This window comes from Leptonychotes weddellii, chromosome 14 (assembly GCF_054177405.1).
Source record: "Leptonychotes weddellii isolate Sample4059 chromosome 14, ASM5417740v2, whole genome shotgun sequence".
Taxonomy (NCBI): domain Eukaryota; kingdom Metazoa; phylum Chordata; class Mammalia; order Carnivora; family Phocidae; genus Leptonychotes; species Leptonychotes weddellii.
The window spans coordinates 72,340,433-72,357,344 of NC_138382.1; the positions used below are offsets into that span (position 1 = coordinate 72,340,433).

The 16,912-nt window shown below is 50.8% G+C and overlaps 1 protein-coding gene across 7 annotated transcripts in view; it reads left to right on the forward strand.

The window, feature by feature from the left end:
• MVB12B (multivesicular body subunit 12B) overlaps window positions 1-16,912 on the forward strand; it is a 249,661-nt gene that overhangs the window by 62,478 nt on the left and 170,271 nt on the right. For 5 of the 7 annotated variants that reach the window (XM_081803602.1, XM_081803604.1, XM_081803603.1 and 2 more), the window contains one exon: window positions 13,779-13,901. In XM_081803602.1, the coding sequence (XP_081659728.1) occupies window positions 13,791-13,901 (111 nt within the window). In that variant the 5' untranslated portion in view covers window positions 13,779-13,790. Of the gene's footprint in view, window positions 1-552; window positions 700-8,027; window positions 8,316-13,778; window positions 13,902-16,912 lie in introns of those variants that run through there. The other 2 variants (XM_081803606.1, XM_081803600.1) reach the window with 2 other exon arrangements.

Below are 16,912 nucleotides of genomic sequence, written 5' to 3' on the forward strand. Positions count from 1 at the left end.
GTGTGTGTGTGTGTGTGTGTGTGTGTGTTGTTCATCTCGGCGCCAAGAGGCCTGGGGGCGTCCAGGATTCTTAGGCTGTGCTGAAGGGCTGATTGAGTGAGGCCTAGGAGAGCTGAGTGGGCTGCGGGGCCCTGCAAGAGACCAGCTTGGCGGAGGGGAGACTAGTGCCCAGACTCCAAGAGGCCTGCGGCTCCCGGGGCTCGGAGGCCGGTCTGGGGGCCGCCCGCGGGCTCGGGGAGGCCGGGCCGGGGGCGGGGGGGTGGTGGCTAGCGGGCTGAGCCTTGGGGGAGGCCAGGGGGAGGCGGGGTGCCGGCCCGGGCGGCGGCGCGGGCTCCGGACGCGAGGGCTCCCGCTCCCTCCTCCCGCCCGAGCCAGCCTCGGGCACCCGGCGCCTCCCCCGGAGCCAGCGCCAGAGCCGGGAGCCCCGGAGCCCGGCCCGCCGCCGCGGCCCGCCGAGGGAGCCGCGGCCGCCGTTGTCGTTGGTGCCGCCGCCGCCGCCAGGCCGCGCCCCGCCCCTGCCGCCGCCGCCGCCGCCGCCGCTCCCCGGTGAGGCTCGCGCTCGAGCTGCGGCGCCGGCCCCGCCGCCTGGGCCCCGGGCCCGGCCCCTCCCGCGCCGCCCGGGCGATGAGAAGCTGCTTCTGCGTGAGACGGAGCCGGGACCCGCCGCCGCCGCAGCCGCCGCCGCCCCAGCGGGTAACAGTTAAGTGAGGCCGGGCGGGCCGGGTGCCGCGGAGGCTCGGTTGAGCCGGCCCTACTGCCCCGGCGGGCGGGCGGGCGGGCGGGCGGGCGGAGCCGGGCCGCGCCGAGGCCTGCGGGCTCGGTGCCCGGTCCACCGCGGGGACAGGCCCGGCGGCCTCTGCCCCGAGTCCGCGCGCGCCGAGACTTCTCGAACACCGGCTTGGCCTTGCGGCGGGCAGGCGGGAGGGAAATCAGGGATCCGATTGCCAGCAGTACCCCCCGCCCCCCGGGCCAGACAGGTGAGGGTCCCCGAGAGCCACCCCCCGCCCGGGTAGGTGGTGAGGCGGCCCACCTGTGCCCAGGCCTCTGCGGCCGCCTGCACAGACTGGGGACAGTCGTTTCACTGGCCCAGCCTGGGGTTCAGCTCTGTGTGGTCACGTGGGTGCAGACCAGCTTGCACCTGAGCCTTGAGCATCATCTGGGGTGCGGCCTTCTCTGTGACCTGGACACAGCAGAGAGGACACCCAAATGTCAGGGCACCTGTCTAAAGGTGAGGTGCCCGGCCTGGGCACCCAAGACCCAGAGTACCCATCCTGGAAGCGTGGTGGGTGTGTTGATGAGCACCCCATAAAGACTGCGGCCTGAGTGAGGCTCCGGGGCAGGGGCTGGTACAAGAGCTATGGCTGAGCACCAGGGGACATCAGATCCCCAGCGACAGGCCCAGGTGAAGAAGGCAGACCCATGAGCATCTTTGTCCTCTTTGTTACCAACAGACAATTCTTCCTAAAGTATCAGCCTTTTTCACTACTGAAGATGTGACTCTTCTGTCCCCTGCCTCTCAGCCTCTTCAGCAAGGAACAGAGAGGAAGGCCCCAAGAAGGCAAAAGGCAAATGGTTGTTGCCACTTCTCTGCTCCCCACCCCCACTCAAGAGCCAGCGCCCACTCAGATTTCTGCCACAAAAGCCACAGCAGGCCAGCAACTCTTTAGGGGCCTTTGTCTCTGTTGGTTCCTTCTCGGTATAATCTCATCGTACATTTCTCGACAGCTGGCTGGATCTCATCTCATTTTCACACGGGGTGGAAAAATGTCTTATCAGCTGCACCAGAGAAGCCTTAGAAAAGTTAGGGGATAAGCTCTGCCCAGACAAACCAAAAAGCTCAGGGTACTCAGAAGGTTAGTTACAGGACATAGGGGACACCTTTCTTGTTCACTGGAAATTGTTGTGGCACTTTGAGATATTGGGCCATGCAGAGAATATTTAAATGGAGCCTCTGAGAGATGGGACCTCTGCTGGGATCTGGGCATCAAGGCCCATGTGAACCAGTTGATTGGTTCATTTGAGCCCAGAATCATCTTTTCTGATCAACATTTTTCCTTCCTTCCTCCTAGCTCTTAGGCCACACTCCCGATTTATGCTGAAGGCATTTCCCTGCCTGCCTCCATCCCACCGACGGGCTTTCCCCACATCCAGCTGCAGCAGTGCACCATGGTTAAATGCAAGGACTTTAGAGTTAGACCTCAGCTGAATCCTTGGCTTTCCTACTTACTGTGTGTTCTTGCATAAATTAATGAACTTTTCTGAGCCTCAGTTTCCTCATCTGTAGAGTGAGGCTAACATCTATCTCATAGGATTATGGTGAGCCGTGAATAAACTATTGCAAGAGAAGCATTTAGCTCTGTGTCTGCCACTGGGCAAGTGGTCAGTAAAAGTTAGTGATTATCATTAAGTGTTTGTTAACTTATTAATCAGAAGAGTAGCTTCATTTTTACTTTTTCTTTACAGTGTCCTTTTGTTTGTGGTTATTATTTAGCTCTCCTTAGGACAACTAGGAGGGGATGAAAGAGTAAGAACACAGGGCTTGGATTTGGGGGTTTGGATTTGAATCTTAGTCTATTTCCTGCAATCTGAGTGACCCTAGGCAGGTCATGGAACCTCACGGAGCCTTTCTTTCTTTCTTTCTTTCTTTCTTTCTTTCTTTCCTTCTTTCCTTCCTTTCTTTCTTTCTTTTCCTTTCCCTTTCTTCCTTCCTTTCTTTTTTCTTTCTTTCATCTTTCTTTCTTTCTTTCAAATATTTTATTTATTCATTTGAGAGAGAAAGAACACAAGGGGAGAGGCAGAGGGAGAGAGAGAAGCAGACTCCCCACTGAGCTGGGAGCCGGACATGGGGCTCGATCCGAGGACCTAGAGATCATGACCCAAGCCGAAGACAGATGCTTAACCATCTGAGCCACCCGGGTGCCCCTCACAGAACCTTTCTGAATCCCGATTTCCTTCTGTGTAAAAGTGGCATAAGAATAGAACCTACCCCATAAGGCTGAATGAGTTGATGTATGTGAATGCATGTGGCACTGCAGAGGGTGTGGGGGAGTCCTCACCAAATTTAGGTGGAAGCCAGAGGCAGACCCTGGTTTTCTGGGTTAGACAGTTTGGAGTGGGGAGGGGTTATAAGAAAAAGAAAACAAGAATATCTTGCTTTTGTACATTTTACCAAACCACCTGACCATGTGAACACATTGCTGGGTCCTCCCAGGAAAGGGGTGGGGGTGGCCGAAGGTTCATTGCTATTAGTTTCATGGCAGATCTGCTTCTGGGGGAGTCCGAATCCAAAAGTCGTGGGCCCCTCTGCCTCAGCAGGTTGGAAGTGCTCCATGCTTCCTGTTCAAAGAGCGACATCCTTTGCCACACTGGAAAGTAATGATGGAGTTGGAGCCAAGCATGGGAAATGTCAAAGGTGCTATTATGATGATGAAGATAACAAATGACTACATGGCTGATGTGGTGGGCCGAGGACACTGTATTTAGTTGGTTGCGGTTGAATGAGCAGAGTCTCCTTTGCTGGTTGGGTTGTGGGAGGGGAGGCCTGGAGTCCTTGAATGAGCTGCCTCTCTCAGGCTGTTCTTGCTCTCTCGGAGGCCCTCCCCGGCCAGTGTTTCCCGGGCCCCACTGGCTCTCCTTGGCCTCCTGCTTGCGGCTGCCCTTGAGAGTTGTGGTTTCCCTGCGTCCTGTGCACGTTGGCAGTGGGGTTGCCTGTGTTCGCTCTCCTCCTCTCCGCCGTGAGGGAGGCCGAGCCCCCACAGGCTGTACCTGACATTACCTCCCTTGTTGGGGACAGCCTGTGGGCACGTGTTTGGTTTACCTGACACACTTCTGGTGAGATGAGCTTGTGCAGGCTGAAATGTAAGAGGCCCATGGGCCTGGAGTCGGGGGGCCACAGACCCAAGCTTTGTAGCTCCTCCTTCCCTGAGGACCGGAGGACCATCTTGTTGGGCTGTGGCTAGAATCAACATGAGATCTTTCTAGATACACACACACACACACACACACACGCACACACACACAAGGCATTGTGTGTGTGTATGTTTTAAACAGATACTGATCAGCAAAGCAAAATATTCAAAAGAATATTCCTTGACCCTTTAGAACCAGAGCAGAATAAGTGAATTCTTAGTGTGCTAAATAGCCCTCAGATGTTTATGAAAATGCAGATTCCAGAGCCTCACACCCAGACCTTCAATCAGAATATCTAGGGGCAGGGGACCCCAGAATCTCTGTGTTTAGTAAGAACCTTGGGTTGTACTTCTGCTTACTGAAACTCGAAAACCACACTTGTAGATGCCTTTTTTAAATTGTAAAACACACAGAACATAAAATGTACCATCCTAATCATGTTCAAGTGTACAAACCGGTGGCATTAAGGATATTCACATTGTCATGCAGTTAATCTCTGGAGCTTTTCCATCTTGCAAAACCCTATACTCATTAAACAGTTTCCATTTCCCCTCCCCCCAGGCTCTGGCAGCCACCATCCTACTTTCTGTTTCTATGAATTTGACTTATCTAGGGCCCTCATATATGTGGAATTATATTGTATCTGTCTTTCTATGACTGGCTTATTTCACTCCACATGATGTCTTCAGGGTTCATTCATGTTGTAGTTTGTGCCAGAATTTCCTTTTTAAGCTGAATAATATTCTACTGCACGTATGTACCCATTTTACTTATCCATATATGTCTGTGGACACTTGGGTTGCTTCTACCCTTTGGCTCTTAGGAATAATGCCATTGTGAACACAGACCCTGTTTTCAATTCTTTTGGGTACGTACTCAGAAGTGGAATTGCCAGACCCTAGAGTAGTAATTCTATTTTTAATTTTTTGAGGAATCCCCGTACTGTTTTCCACAGTGGCTGCATTTCCATTTCCACCAACAGTGCAGCAGGGTTCCAATTTTCCAAACCTCGCCAACACTAGTTTTTTGGCTTTTGATAGGGGCCATCCCAGTGGGTATGAGGTGACAGCTCATTGTGATTTTAGTTTGCATTTCCCTAGTGATCAGTGATGTTGAGCATCTTTTCATATGCTTGTTGGCCATCTGTATATCATCTTTGGAGAAATGTCTACTCAAGTCCTTTGTCCATTTCTTTTTTTTTTTTACCAAGTATTTGTTTTTTGTTGTTGTTGTTGCTTAGTTGTAGGAGTTCTTTATAGATTTGGATTTTAACCCCTTAGCGGACATGTGGTTTGAATATAATTTCTCCCATTCCATAGGTGGTCCATTTCCCTCTGTCAGTTGTTTCTTTTGATGCAAGTTCTATAAGTTCTGTATACCATATAACCCTGTAGAGGAAATATTATTATCTATTATTCCCGTTGTAGGGGGGTGGACACTTGGGGCGGGTAGAGCCGTCGTGCCTGTGGTCACACAGCTGTACGCAGTACGAGAGCCGGGATTCAAGCTCAGGGCCCTGTGACTCCGGAGCTAGCGCCCTGTCCGTTCCCATTTCCCCACTGAGCTAATGACAAGGCCCATGGAAGTCTGCAGGCAGCGGCATGGGTTCGAGAAGCCTACAGTTACAGGAGAGGAAATACGAACGAAAGACTTGCGAATCTCTTCCTTCCTTCCCCTTTGCTTAGACCTTAGAAATAGCAGAGAAGTGCAGACAGGTTTTTAACTCTTTTGTTTATCTGTTTGTTTGTTTAAGCATTTCGTAAGCTTGTTTCAGAGCCCATCTGCTACCCGCAGTTCCCCCAGTGGTCTGCGTTCGTTCACGCTGCTGCTGATCCGGCATCTTGTGCCTACAGTACCTTCACTACTCTGTACCCTCTGTCTTTCCAGGAGGCTAGCTTGAGCTCCCGCTCTTCCCTCTCATCTCCCCAGCTCACCCAGGCAGAACGCAGTGTCCCCTCATGGGCAGACCCTTTCTTTGGGATGTTTCCCCCAGCTTAGGAGTTCCGCGGGTGGCGGCCGCGTCTTTTTCGTCGCCGTATCAGCCAATATAGTAGCACTTCACCTGGGCCATGCATTATCCAGTCTCGGCCCAAGCCCAGACCAGTTAAATCACAACCTGGGGGTTGGAATGGGCAGCTGTGGCTTTTACTAACTCCTTAGGGGAGTCTTCTGTGCAACCAGCCTAGAGACCCCCTGGCCCCTGCCAGGCCCTCATCCAGCCTGCTTGGACTAAGTCACAATCACTTCTGGAGCTGCTGGGAGTGCCGCAGTCCCGCCTCCCCACCTCTGCAGCCTGCCTGTCCCTAGAATTGTGGTGTTTGTCCTGGGCTCACGGATGCCCAGCCTGGCGCTGCCATCGGAAGGGGCCTACGGGGCTGTTCTTGCCATTGCCCTTGATGCTTTGTGTACCCTTCTTAATTCAGTGAAAGAGGGGCAGTTTTGAAAGGATGATGGGAACTTGATACATCCTTCCTTCCTCCCTCCCTTCCTTCCTTCCATCCACCCACCCACCTGCCCCATATCCATTTATTGAGCACCTACTGTGAGCTAGGCACTGGGTGGACATAACACCTTTGAACAGCTACTGTACTACTGGGGAAAGTGTGCTACAACCTTCTGGGAGGCGAGGCTGTGTGTTTCTATGTGTGTATACATGCGTGTGTGCACGTGTGTGTGCTAAGACCATGTCCTTGGTGAACAGCAGGGTTCTCCGAATGTGACCTGGATTTTGAATGGTGGGGCAGGTATCCTATGGGAGGAACTAAGTGCTCTTGGCTGACCTGTTTGGGGAGGGAGAGACTGAAGGATTCTTCCTGAGGCTATTCCCCATGGATAATCACATTCAGGTTTTTGTTTCTGTTCATTCATTCATCAAACATCTAATGAGTACCTGCTGTCTAGTACTCAGAGTTCAGACTGTGGACCTGCTATTTGGCCGTCACCTGGAACTTGTTAGAAATGCAGCTTCTTAGGCCTCATCCTACACTTTGTTGTTGTTGTCGCTGGGACTGGGTTCAAGAGTGTCTTTTAACAGACTCTCCAGGTGACTCACCCTTGCTAGTGTTTGAATCCCTGCTCCAGAATGTTGGATTGTCCATCATCGTCATTGCGAACTCTCCCTCACTGCTTACACAAAGGCTCTCCGTAAATGTTTGTGGACTTACTGCTGTGTGCCAGGTCCTGCCAGGTACTGGGAATATGGGAGATGCTTCAGGGGGAGGATGACACGTTCAGCCAGGACATGCGGGTGGCAACAGCCAGCAGGGCACTAGATGCATACCTCTGAGTCTCAGGAGAAAAGTCGGGGCGGTGGAGGTTATTTTGGAAGCCATCAGCATACAGGTAGAAAGATTAGATGACAAAACATATGAGAAGAAACTCTCAAGACCCCTGTGAAAGTCAGAGAGGAGGGTGGTGGTGATGGGACGTGCCTGGCTGACCTGAAGCCAGGTGTTCTGATGAATTCCCACCTGGCAGCCCATTTGCTTGGTGTTGAGGTAATATTGGCATTTTCACTTTGTAAACCAGGGTAAGGGTGTGACTTCCCTTATGTCCCTGCACATCAAGAGAGCGTGTCTCTTGGGTCCTCCTGGGATGGTGTCCATTTGTAGAGCACCTGCCTTCTGTTGGGGTTCTCCTTCTTCCTTCTCTCCACGGGACAATATGGCACCAAGACTTGATGGGAGGGGGCAGGGCTGACCCTCGTTTGCAGTGTTTTTGGGCAGGTGGGGGTGGGGCACACAGTGTACTGGAGATTGCCCCCGTACCCCCAGCACTAGGTTCCCTGGCTGTGCGGAGTCGGGCCTGTAAGAGGCAGGGCTTTGGCTACTGCAGGGCTGTAGAACTTGATCCCGGATTTATTTTTGGAGAGCAAATTCTGGGATCTAGCCTTGTACTGTATGAGCTGCAGCAACGTGAACCCTAGGCCTGTATCACATGATTTGTGGAAAATCCGTTTGGTATACAAATGGTTAATAGAAATCTAAGCATTGGTCAGGTAGAATAATTGCATGTATACACCAGTTTCTTTTATTAGAAGTAACAGGCCTTTACTGGGGAAAAGGAAGTGCTCACCATTGTTAGTTCCCTAGCTGGAAAATTCTTTGCGATCTAGGAGAGCTTAGAAAAATATTTGCTTTAGTTTTCTAATATCTTAGCAGCCTTCCCAGCAGCCTGTGGTCTGTTGCCACCTGACCATACTCAACAGTGTTTGTCAGGGTGATTTGGCTTCTGACGGGGAAAGTGGTCCAGACCAAGTGCAGGAGGCACCAGGATGGCGTTCTGAGGTTCCACAGTGGACGCCTCTCAGCCAGTGCACTGTCCTCCATGAGTAGCTCCAAGAGCCGGCTGGCCACTTGCTTGGGTGCTGCATGGACTCAGGCCACAGCCTGCCATCTCCCGAGGAGGTAGGTCTCTGCACCTTCGCTGCATGCAGGCAGCCCAGTTTGTGTGTTTGTGTGTGTGGTGGTGTGCGTTGGTAAAGCCTGGCCGTGGGCTCCCTCCAGTGGGAATGAGGCCGTGTCCACCCGTACCTGCTAAAGATTTGTGGGCAAAAAGGTACCAGTAATCATGGGGCAGAAGGGGGCCTGGGTTCTTGCAGACCGCCGCTGCCATGGGAAACAGGCAAAGTAGCTGCCCCACCATGGGCACAGTGGCAGCCTTCACTGGGGGGCAGCCGGTTCTCAGTCTCCACCCCGCTGTTGGTCAGGTTCCACTGCTCTTTTTTTTTTAAAGATTTTATTTATTTATTTGACAGAGAGATAGAGAGCACAAGTAGGCAGAGAGGCAGGCAGAGGGAGAGGGAGAAGCAGGCTCTCCGCTGAGCAAGGAGCCTGATGCGGGGCTCGATACCAGGACCCTGGGACCATGACCCGAGCCGAAGGCAGCCCTTTAACCGACTGAGCCACCAGGCGCCCCCAGGTTCCACTGCTCTTATCCACTGCTCTTCCCCAGCCCCGCAAGCTGGTGGATGCGGGCAGACAGTTTATGTCTTTTGTGCCCTTGACTTTGGATTTCAGACAAGCTGATTGCAAGTTCATCTTTCTGTAGGGACTTAATTAATCCACTGGTTTTGTCATTTCAATTACAGTAGCCCAATTTAACCTGCCCCCCCCCCCAATACTTTGAAATTACTCTCCTCCAAAGTTGTGTGCGAGTCATGCCTTCAGCCCTGGGTGGGCAGTGCTGGCGCTGCTTCTGAGCTGGTGGGGAGGCCGAGTCTGGGTTCCTGCTGCACCTCCTTTGATGGAGCGCCCCCTTCCCCCCTGCAGTTGTTGCCCCCCACCCCACCCCTCTGCTGGAAGGGCCTCGGTGGAGAGAGGTCTGAGCTCTGTTAGTTGGGTTTTGATTTCAGTACAGGAGTTGATAAAACGAGATAAACCCCAGGCTCATAGGGCCGGGGAAATTAAACAGAGATGATATCAAAGTTCCCCTGAGTTTTCAACTGTGATACAGTAGCTTAGTTTTCTCCCAGACTGGGGCCGGGGAGGCACGCCTTTGATTCTGAAACAATATTCAGCATCAGTTAAGCCCAGCACTGCTGACTTTTAGGGATTATAAGCACACTGTTGTAGTAATTCTTTGATCAGTTACCAGGGAGCAGTGTGCTGTCTGTATGAGGGGCTTTATAGTTAAAGTTCATTTCTCTGTGAACCTGGGATGACAGCATTGCCAAGCATTGCTGCAGGGCTGGGCGCCGGGGCCTTCCCCAGGTACTGTTTGCAACACTGCAGGCAGAGTGGGAGGCGGGTTTTCTCCTACCCAGCCTTGTTGCATAGTATTCATCAGGTATGACATGGAAAAAATCCTCCTGGCCTGGAAAACACACCTCACCCTAACTGATCGTTTGTAGCCCCAGTATGTACATGCAACACACACACACACACACACACACACACACACACCACAACACATTCATACATACTCTTCTGCCTGGCGGATAAATCCTCTCGGGGCAGACATAGGAATAGCAGCCCCTAGCCTTGGAAATGATATAGTGGAGGCTGGCCATGCACCCGGGGTAGAGATTGGGTTGGGAATTGGGGCCAGATGACCCACGAGGTTAAGTGAGGAGAACCAGCTCAAGGTCAGTGTTGCCACTGCACTCTCCCTGTGTCCACCAGCAGACGTGACTCCTAGGTACCATCACCAGCTTGATTCCTCACCTGGCATTTACTGACAACTGACTTAATTTCAGGTTGGTTCAACCTTTTAGTCCTGAGAAATCTCAGCCTCCGTTGTCTTGTCATCTAAAATACTGGTCAACTTTTGGCTCTCCCTGCAGAGACTCCCCTTGCAGCCACAGCTTGGATGGTGGAAGTTTCCCTCAATTGCTCCCCCCTCCTCCTGGTGGGCCTCGAGACTTCCCGTTGGTAATGGAGCCCCTGTGTGCTGTCGATTGCACGCGCACGGTGCTATACATCAACCTATTCCCTCCTGTGCAGTGCTCGGATCTCCCTCATTAGGCCTAAATTTACCTCCGTCCTACACAAACATGGCCTTAGCTCATTTTTATTGTTGTAAATTATTTATGAGGGAAATGTTGAATCTTGAAACTGAGGTGTGAGGAAAATTAATCCCATGTTACTTTTATCTTTCTGTACTTTTCTCCCCCTTGCTTCACTTATTGGGCTATAGCTGGAGAAAGAAGAGCTTTGGCATTTTTAAATATAATTAGTGTTGAAACTGCTTTCTCAGTTGGGTATCAGATGGGATGTTGGTCTCTCTGCACAGTGTCATGGAAAGCAGATCAGATCTGGGAAGGAGGACTAGAGGTCCTGTTCAGGTGGGCCGGCTGCCGGTTGCATGGCAGCTGACAACTCTGGGCCTTCTTCTCTAAATTCTTTGTCTTCTCTAAGATAGAGGTAATTAGACCCAGCCACCTTCCAGGTTTGGTATGATCATCAGTCAAGAAGGAGCCTAAGAAAGCTTTCTGAGAATTGCAAAGCGCTGTACAAATGCAGCTGGGTGTGTTAGTGTGTTTTGTGTGCAATTAGGATTTTGAGATAGAGGTGGGTCTCTATCTGCTGCGGAGCTGCTGAGGATGAAATCAGGGGTTGCTGCAAGTAGGCCTTGGTATTTTATGTTTTAGACCAGCATTGCCTCTTGCCACACAGGTTAACGTTGGTCTTAAACAGCCCGCTCCCCACCCTCCCCTCCCCGGCAGAATCTGCTCTGCAGGCTTGCATTAATGGCCTCTTCTCCCCTCTCAGAGGCCTGGCCTGTGACCCTGGGCGGCTGAGTACTCGGCGGTGCCATCCCTTCTGGCTCGAGGCTCCACACAGCCCGGGAAACGTGGAGTGCTAGTTAATAAATGGCCTTTTGTTAGGAAGGTCAATTGAAGTGACGGTAGAGACGCTGTTAAAAGTAATTTGCAGTCAGAAAATATGTAATTCAGGGCAAGCTGCTTTGAGTGATTGCCTCTGCCATGGATATCTTGGGCGTTTCTCATTAAAAGCTTCCTTTGCTGGTGGTGGGGCTTCCTCCACCGCCGAGCCGGCCGCGGCCCCGCGCCGCGAGGAGTCATTTGTCTGTATTTCACAAAGGCTGCCTTGATCCCCAGGGTACAGCAACTGGGGGGAAAGGGAAGAAGGAGGCGTGCATCCGAGATGCTCTGTGCTCATGCTCTGCTGTCGCATCCTCCCGTCTGCAGGCTGGGCTGCGACCGTGCACGCATGGGCACAGGCCGCCGGTTCCTTTGTCTGCCTCAGCTGGAGGCAGCCCGCAGCCATCTTGGAACCTGCGGCCCGGCTGCCTCCCCGGTGCATTGTGGGAGCGGCCGGGCTCCCGGGGCCAGTTTCCCCACTGCCCTTGACCGCCGGCTTCGGGCGGGGAGAGCCGTTGTCACCCGCGCCTCGCGAGGACGTCGTGACCCGGGGACGGGACCCCATCAGCAAATAAAATATTTATTTAGTCCCATGCTTGCCTCCTCTCTCGCTCACAAAGTAGAGGCAGTACTATCTTAATAATAATAATAAAAAAAACTTACCTCGGATGTTTTATTAAATTCACAGCATGATATTTTAGCACTGGCAGAATTTGTACATTCCGTTAATGAGTTGTTAATTGCAAAGCGTTTTGGTAACCAACAGCAGGTACCCATATTTTTCAAACTGCAGCAGTGTTATTTTCATGCTACCAATACTATGGGATTTTCCAAGTGATGATACTTTTTGATTAGTGTTTGCTTTGGACTGGGCTGATGCAGATATTTAACGCTAAACCTTCTTTACTGGGGGGCATGCATGCCTATTCATTCAATAAATACTTCCTGCCTACTTTGTGCAGGAAGCACCAAGCCCGGTGCTTTATATAAACCTGCCTGGTAAATGAAATTTGAAAATAGAAAATGATGCAGTGGTGTGGCATGGTATCCTACCCCCTGCCCTGGGCTTCTAGAAGCTCATTTTCAGTAGAATTCAGTAAAGCATAACTTAGTTTGGCTTTTGTCATGAACCGAAGTTGAGAGTGTGGCTTCTGCCAGGCGCTTCCTAGCCTTGATTGGAGACTTGGCTCAATTTCATTGACAAGTCAGTTTCCGGAGCCTTTTGTGGGCTTCAGGGGACACTGATTACATGGGTGACTTGCATATAGCATTCTGATTGTTCCCATTTAGAAGGCTTCAGTCATTTTTAATAGCCTCTGCCTTTTCTGATTCTAGGCTGAGAACTAAGAATACTTCTTCTCCCTGCCTAGTTAGGCAGGGTGTTTGGTTTGCTTTAGAAGCAGTAACCAGCTTTGAGAGATCTGGTAGACCTACAGTCAGTGGAATTTAATTGCTGCAGAAGGAGGTGGAATTTAACTTGCTCTTTTTCACTGCTTGTCCTTTTAAAAGTACTAGAAGTCATTTACATAGGGTGTTACCTCTTTTATTTGCTTTCTGGTGCCCTGCCACTCCAGCTGCCCAGACCCAGTGCTCTCTATATTTTCCTTGTCTCCTCTGGTCACATCAAGAGGCAGTCAGCAGCAGAATAATAATTCCAGTTCCCCTCCCTTTCTCCCGAAGTGCCCAGCAAGAATTATGGTCATTGTTTGTATTTAGCTTTGAGTAAGTGCCCACATGACCTGCGGGATTAAACACAACAAAGGCACCTGCCAGTCCTCCCAGGAATGGCGCCTACCATATTTCTGGCCACTTACGCTGGACCTGTGGGCCCCAAACCTGCCAGTCTCATCTGCTTTTTGTTGAGTGCCCACTGTGTGCCAGGGACTCCTCCAGGCCCTTCGTTTAGGTGACTCCCTTAGATCTCACGGCAGCTCTGTGACTGTCCATATCGTGACCTCTTGCTTGCTCAGAGTCACCAGCCGGTAAACCATGGAGCCTGGACTTGAACGCCGTTCCTTTGCCTGCATTCCCAGAACACTTTCTTCCATGTGTTTGCAAAGCTCTGCCTACTGAACAGTCCACGCTTGGTTGTGCGAGAGGCTGTGGATTTGGAAGTCTGCACCTCCACAAGGAGATACTGTAAGGGAGAGAAGTGAACAGTGACGTTAGATTCAGCTGTGTCTGCTTTCTCCTCAGAGAAGCTATTGGTATCTGTTCAGAAGTCAGGCAGCTTGTTGAGAGTGGGAAGAATGGTTTGCTTCTGGGTTTGAGTCAAAGTTAACCTCTCCGAGCAGGGACGGGCCCTCATTAACTATGTTCGCTCAGTGTTCAGAGCCAACATGAGAAGAGCAGGGGTTAGAGATGACTTGAGTTCTTGATCTGAGGAAAGGGTCAGGTAAGACCGGGGCTCCTTTAGCCAGTTCAGGTATATGGAGCTTAGCTCAGGATATTTGCGCCAGGATTCCGGTTCTGTTTGAGACTTTGTATTGTTCACTTTAAATGGTCAGTTTGAATTTTGTGCTTTCTTTTTCCTTTTCGGAACCAGGACCAATCCACCATGCCTGAAGTCAAAGACCTTTCAGAAGCTTTGCCAGAGACGTCGATGGATCCCATCACGGGAGTGGGGGTGGTGGCTTCTCGGAACCGAGCCCCAACAGGCTACGATGTAGTAAGTCAAGATCCACTAATTCAACCAATATTTATCTCCTGTGTTCAAGACCCCCCGAACCTTGTGTGTAAATGTGCTCCTTGCCTCTGGGAACTTAAACAGGGAGGGAAAGCCTCACCAGTGGGAAGGTGTGGGAGTGTCCTGGTTTGGGAGTCAGAGGACCTGAGTCCACCTGGGCTGTTTCCTGGCCTTGGCCGAGTCACTTGACCTCTGTGATGGTCATTTTCATCTTCTGTAAAACTAAAGGGTTGGCTCTGTTGATTTCTAAACTCACTTCCAGTTGTGAAATTTCAGGAACAGGATCCAAGAGTCTGAAAGATCTTTGTCATGGGTTGTCATGCATGCATAAGTGTCATCAGTGTATTGCTAGCTCTTTACAGTTTGCAGAGCAGTTTCCTACCTGTGAAGTCATTTGGCTCTCACAGTTCCCTGGAAGGCTAGGAGGGCAAAATAGCTTTTTCACCACTTTGCTGATTAAGAGAACCCAAGCTCCGACAAGTGAAGTGACAGAGGGCCGAGGCCCAGTCCTTGGGAGTGGTGAATCAGGACCAGACCGACCCCCTTCCAAGTCCACTGCTCTGACTGATCACACCACTACAATTTAGCAAAGAACTTGCTTTGCTTTTCAGCTGGCGTCTGTGGTGGTGTTCAGTAGTACTGATGGCTGGAATTGGTTATTTTGTTGTTTCAATTAGATAAATTGCTTAAAAGGTGCAGAGTAACATTAGGAGGGTTTAGTTACCGGTGACTGTGGTCATGTGTCCTGAGATTCTAAGGTGGTCTTATTTTCACTTTCCTCATTTTATTTAAGACAGCATATTGTTCTTGTTTATTGAAAATGTGCACCAAGAATGTATAAGAATAAAAAGAATGCGAGGCTCATTAGCCAGCACTGAAAACCTGCCACCATGATTAGATTAGCATCTGATGTCCCAGGGGTGGGAGGGATACAGTGCCTGGTCCAGAAGAAGCCCTAAGGCATGGTTTCTCAACCTTGACACTAGTGACATTTTGGACCAGATAATCAGATAATTCTGTGTTGGGGGGCTGTCCTGCGCTACATATATAGGATGCTTAGCATCCCTGGCCTCTACCTATTAGATACCAGTAGCATTAACCTCCCTCCCCCCCCAGTTGTGACAACCAAAAATGTGTGCAGACATTGCCAGATGTCCCTAGGTGGAGGGGACGGAGGGGCAAAAGCAGCCCCCGTTGAGAAGGCTGTAGTATACATTGGCTCAGCCAGCACTGGGTCCCGTCCAGGGGAGGAGAAGCCCGTTAAAATGCTCCACATCACTTCCCCAACTGTTTGAAAGCTTACAAACATTTTAAAAGTGAAAGGACAGGGAATCTTTTTTGACAAAGATTTGAGTCTTACCTGCTGTCTGACTTCAAAGCACTGTTTGAATGTATAACTTGCCATAAAATAGAATCATTAGATATGGCTTTGTGCCATAAAACTCTTGGGGAAGCTAATAAAAATGTTCCCGATTTGAGAAGCCAACGTGTCTTTTGATGAATTAGATATGAAGCAGCAAGTCATGAATCAGGGCAGGGGCTCAGTGCTTGCGATCTCTGGGAGGACTGGCTCAGGGGTTGCTCTCCTGAGAGGGCTCATGCGGGGGGGCTCACACCCAGGGCATGGGTCTCCACGTCTTCTTGCTGTTCTCCTTTGTTGATTTGGTGTCTTTAACATCCCGTTTGTACCTTTGGGGTCATCTTGAAAGCTTGGCTAGTGGGTGGCAGATGGCCTTTGATAGTCTGGTTTTCTGAAAGTCTTGGTAAGTCTGACAGGAGCAGAATCTATCCCTATCATTTTCTCCTAACATCTAGCTCAGGGCAGAAGAGCGCAGTGTCAAATGAGTAAAATTAATAAGCACATTTCATGATTATGCTGTACCACGCATTATAGTGAAAGGTGAGCAGGGCAAGAGGCTCCCGAGGGTCAGCCCGACAATTACCCAGCCTCCGCACGCGGAGATGGAGAGTGTCCGAAATCCCTCTGAAAGCCCTTTCGGGGAGACGGGTGGGAAATGTCTCTTTGTACTGACCGCTGGGTTGTTCCCAGATAGGATCTGGTTCCCTAGAAGTCTGACCCTGAGTTCAAGGGGAATGGGGGGGGCGGCGGGGAGGCCAGGGGGAAGAGAGGCATTTCCCATTCCTTTTATCCGGAGTTTCATAGAACGTCAACCTCCAAACTGAACTGTAAGGCATTTTATGGTGGCGGGCTTCCGAGATGCTTAGACAGAACTGCAGTGGCTGAGGGAGCCTGCTGTGGATTATGGCAAGACCCCTCTCTGCCTGTCACATCTGTGGCAGGATTAATCCCTCCTGTGCACAGAGTATGGTCAGTACTGTGACCACGCAGCCCCGAGAGTTTGGCAGGGATGGACCGCTGACCCTGGGCAGCACGGCCACACGCCTTGCTGCTTGTTTGAAGCCAAAGATGCCACATGTGTGTTTATAAAAATTTAAGTTTATAACTTCTCTTCTCTCCAGGTCAGGGGAAACTTCTTAGGCTAAGGGGTGGGATTATTTGCTAAACTTCTTAATTTATTGTCCCTATTTCTGCAGTCCTCTCTGAAATAGCCTGTCCTTTCTGTTCCACTGCCACACTATCAGATCTTAGAGTGACTGGTGGTGATCCTTCCTGTCGTCAGAGGGCAGGTGGGTCGCCTGTGTCCTTGTGACGTCATTGCAGCTGTAAGCCGACTCTGTGGCATTTGCTGAGGGTATTACATGCTGTTTTTATCATATGTAGATGGTCAGTTTTCAGCGAACCGTAATGCCTAGAAGCACTTCATGCTAAAACTCTTCTGTGCAGAATTAATCTTTGATTCCCGAGTCACTCTGGGATATAGCAACATCTGAAGGCATCAGGCTGGCCATAACTGACGGCCAGTGTGGGTCTGTTTCTATGTATTTCTGGCAAAATACATCCTAATACATCCTAACTTTTATATCCTTTTGCCTTTCTAAACAAGTGCTTACAACTCAGAGACTAAAGCCTC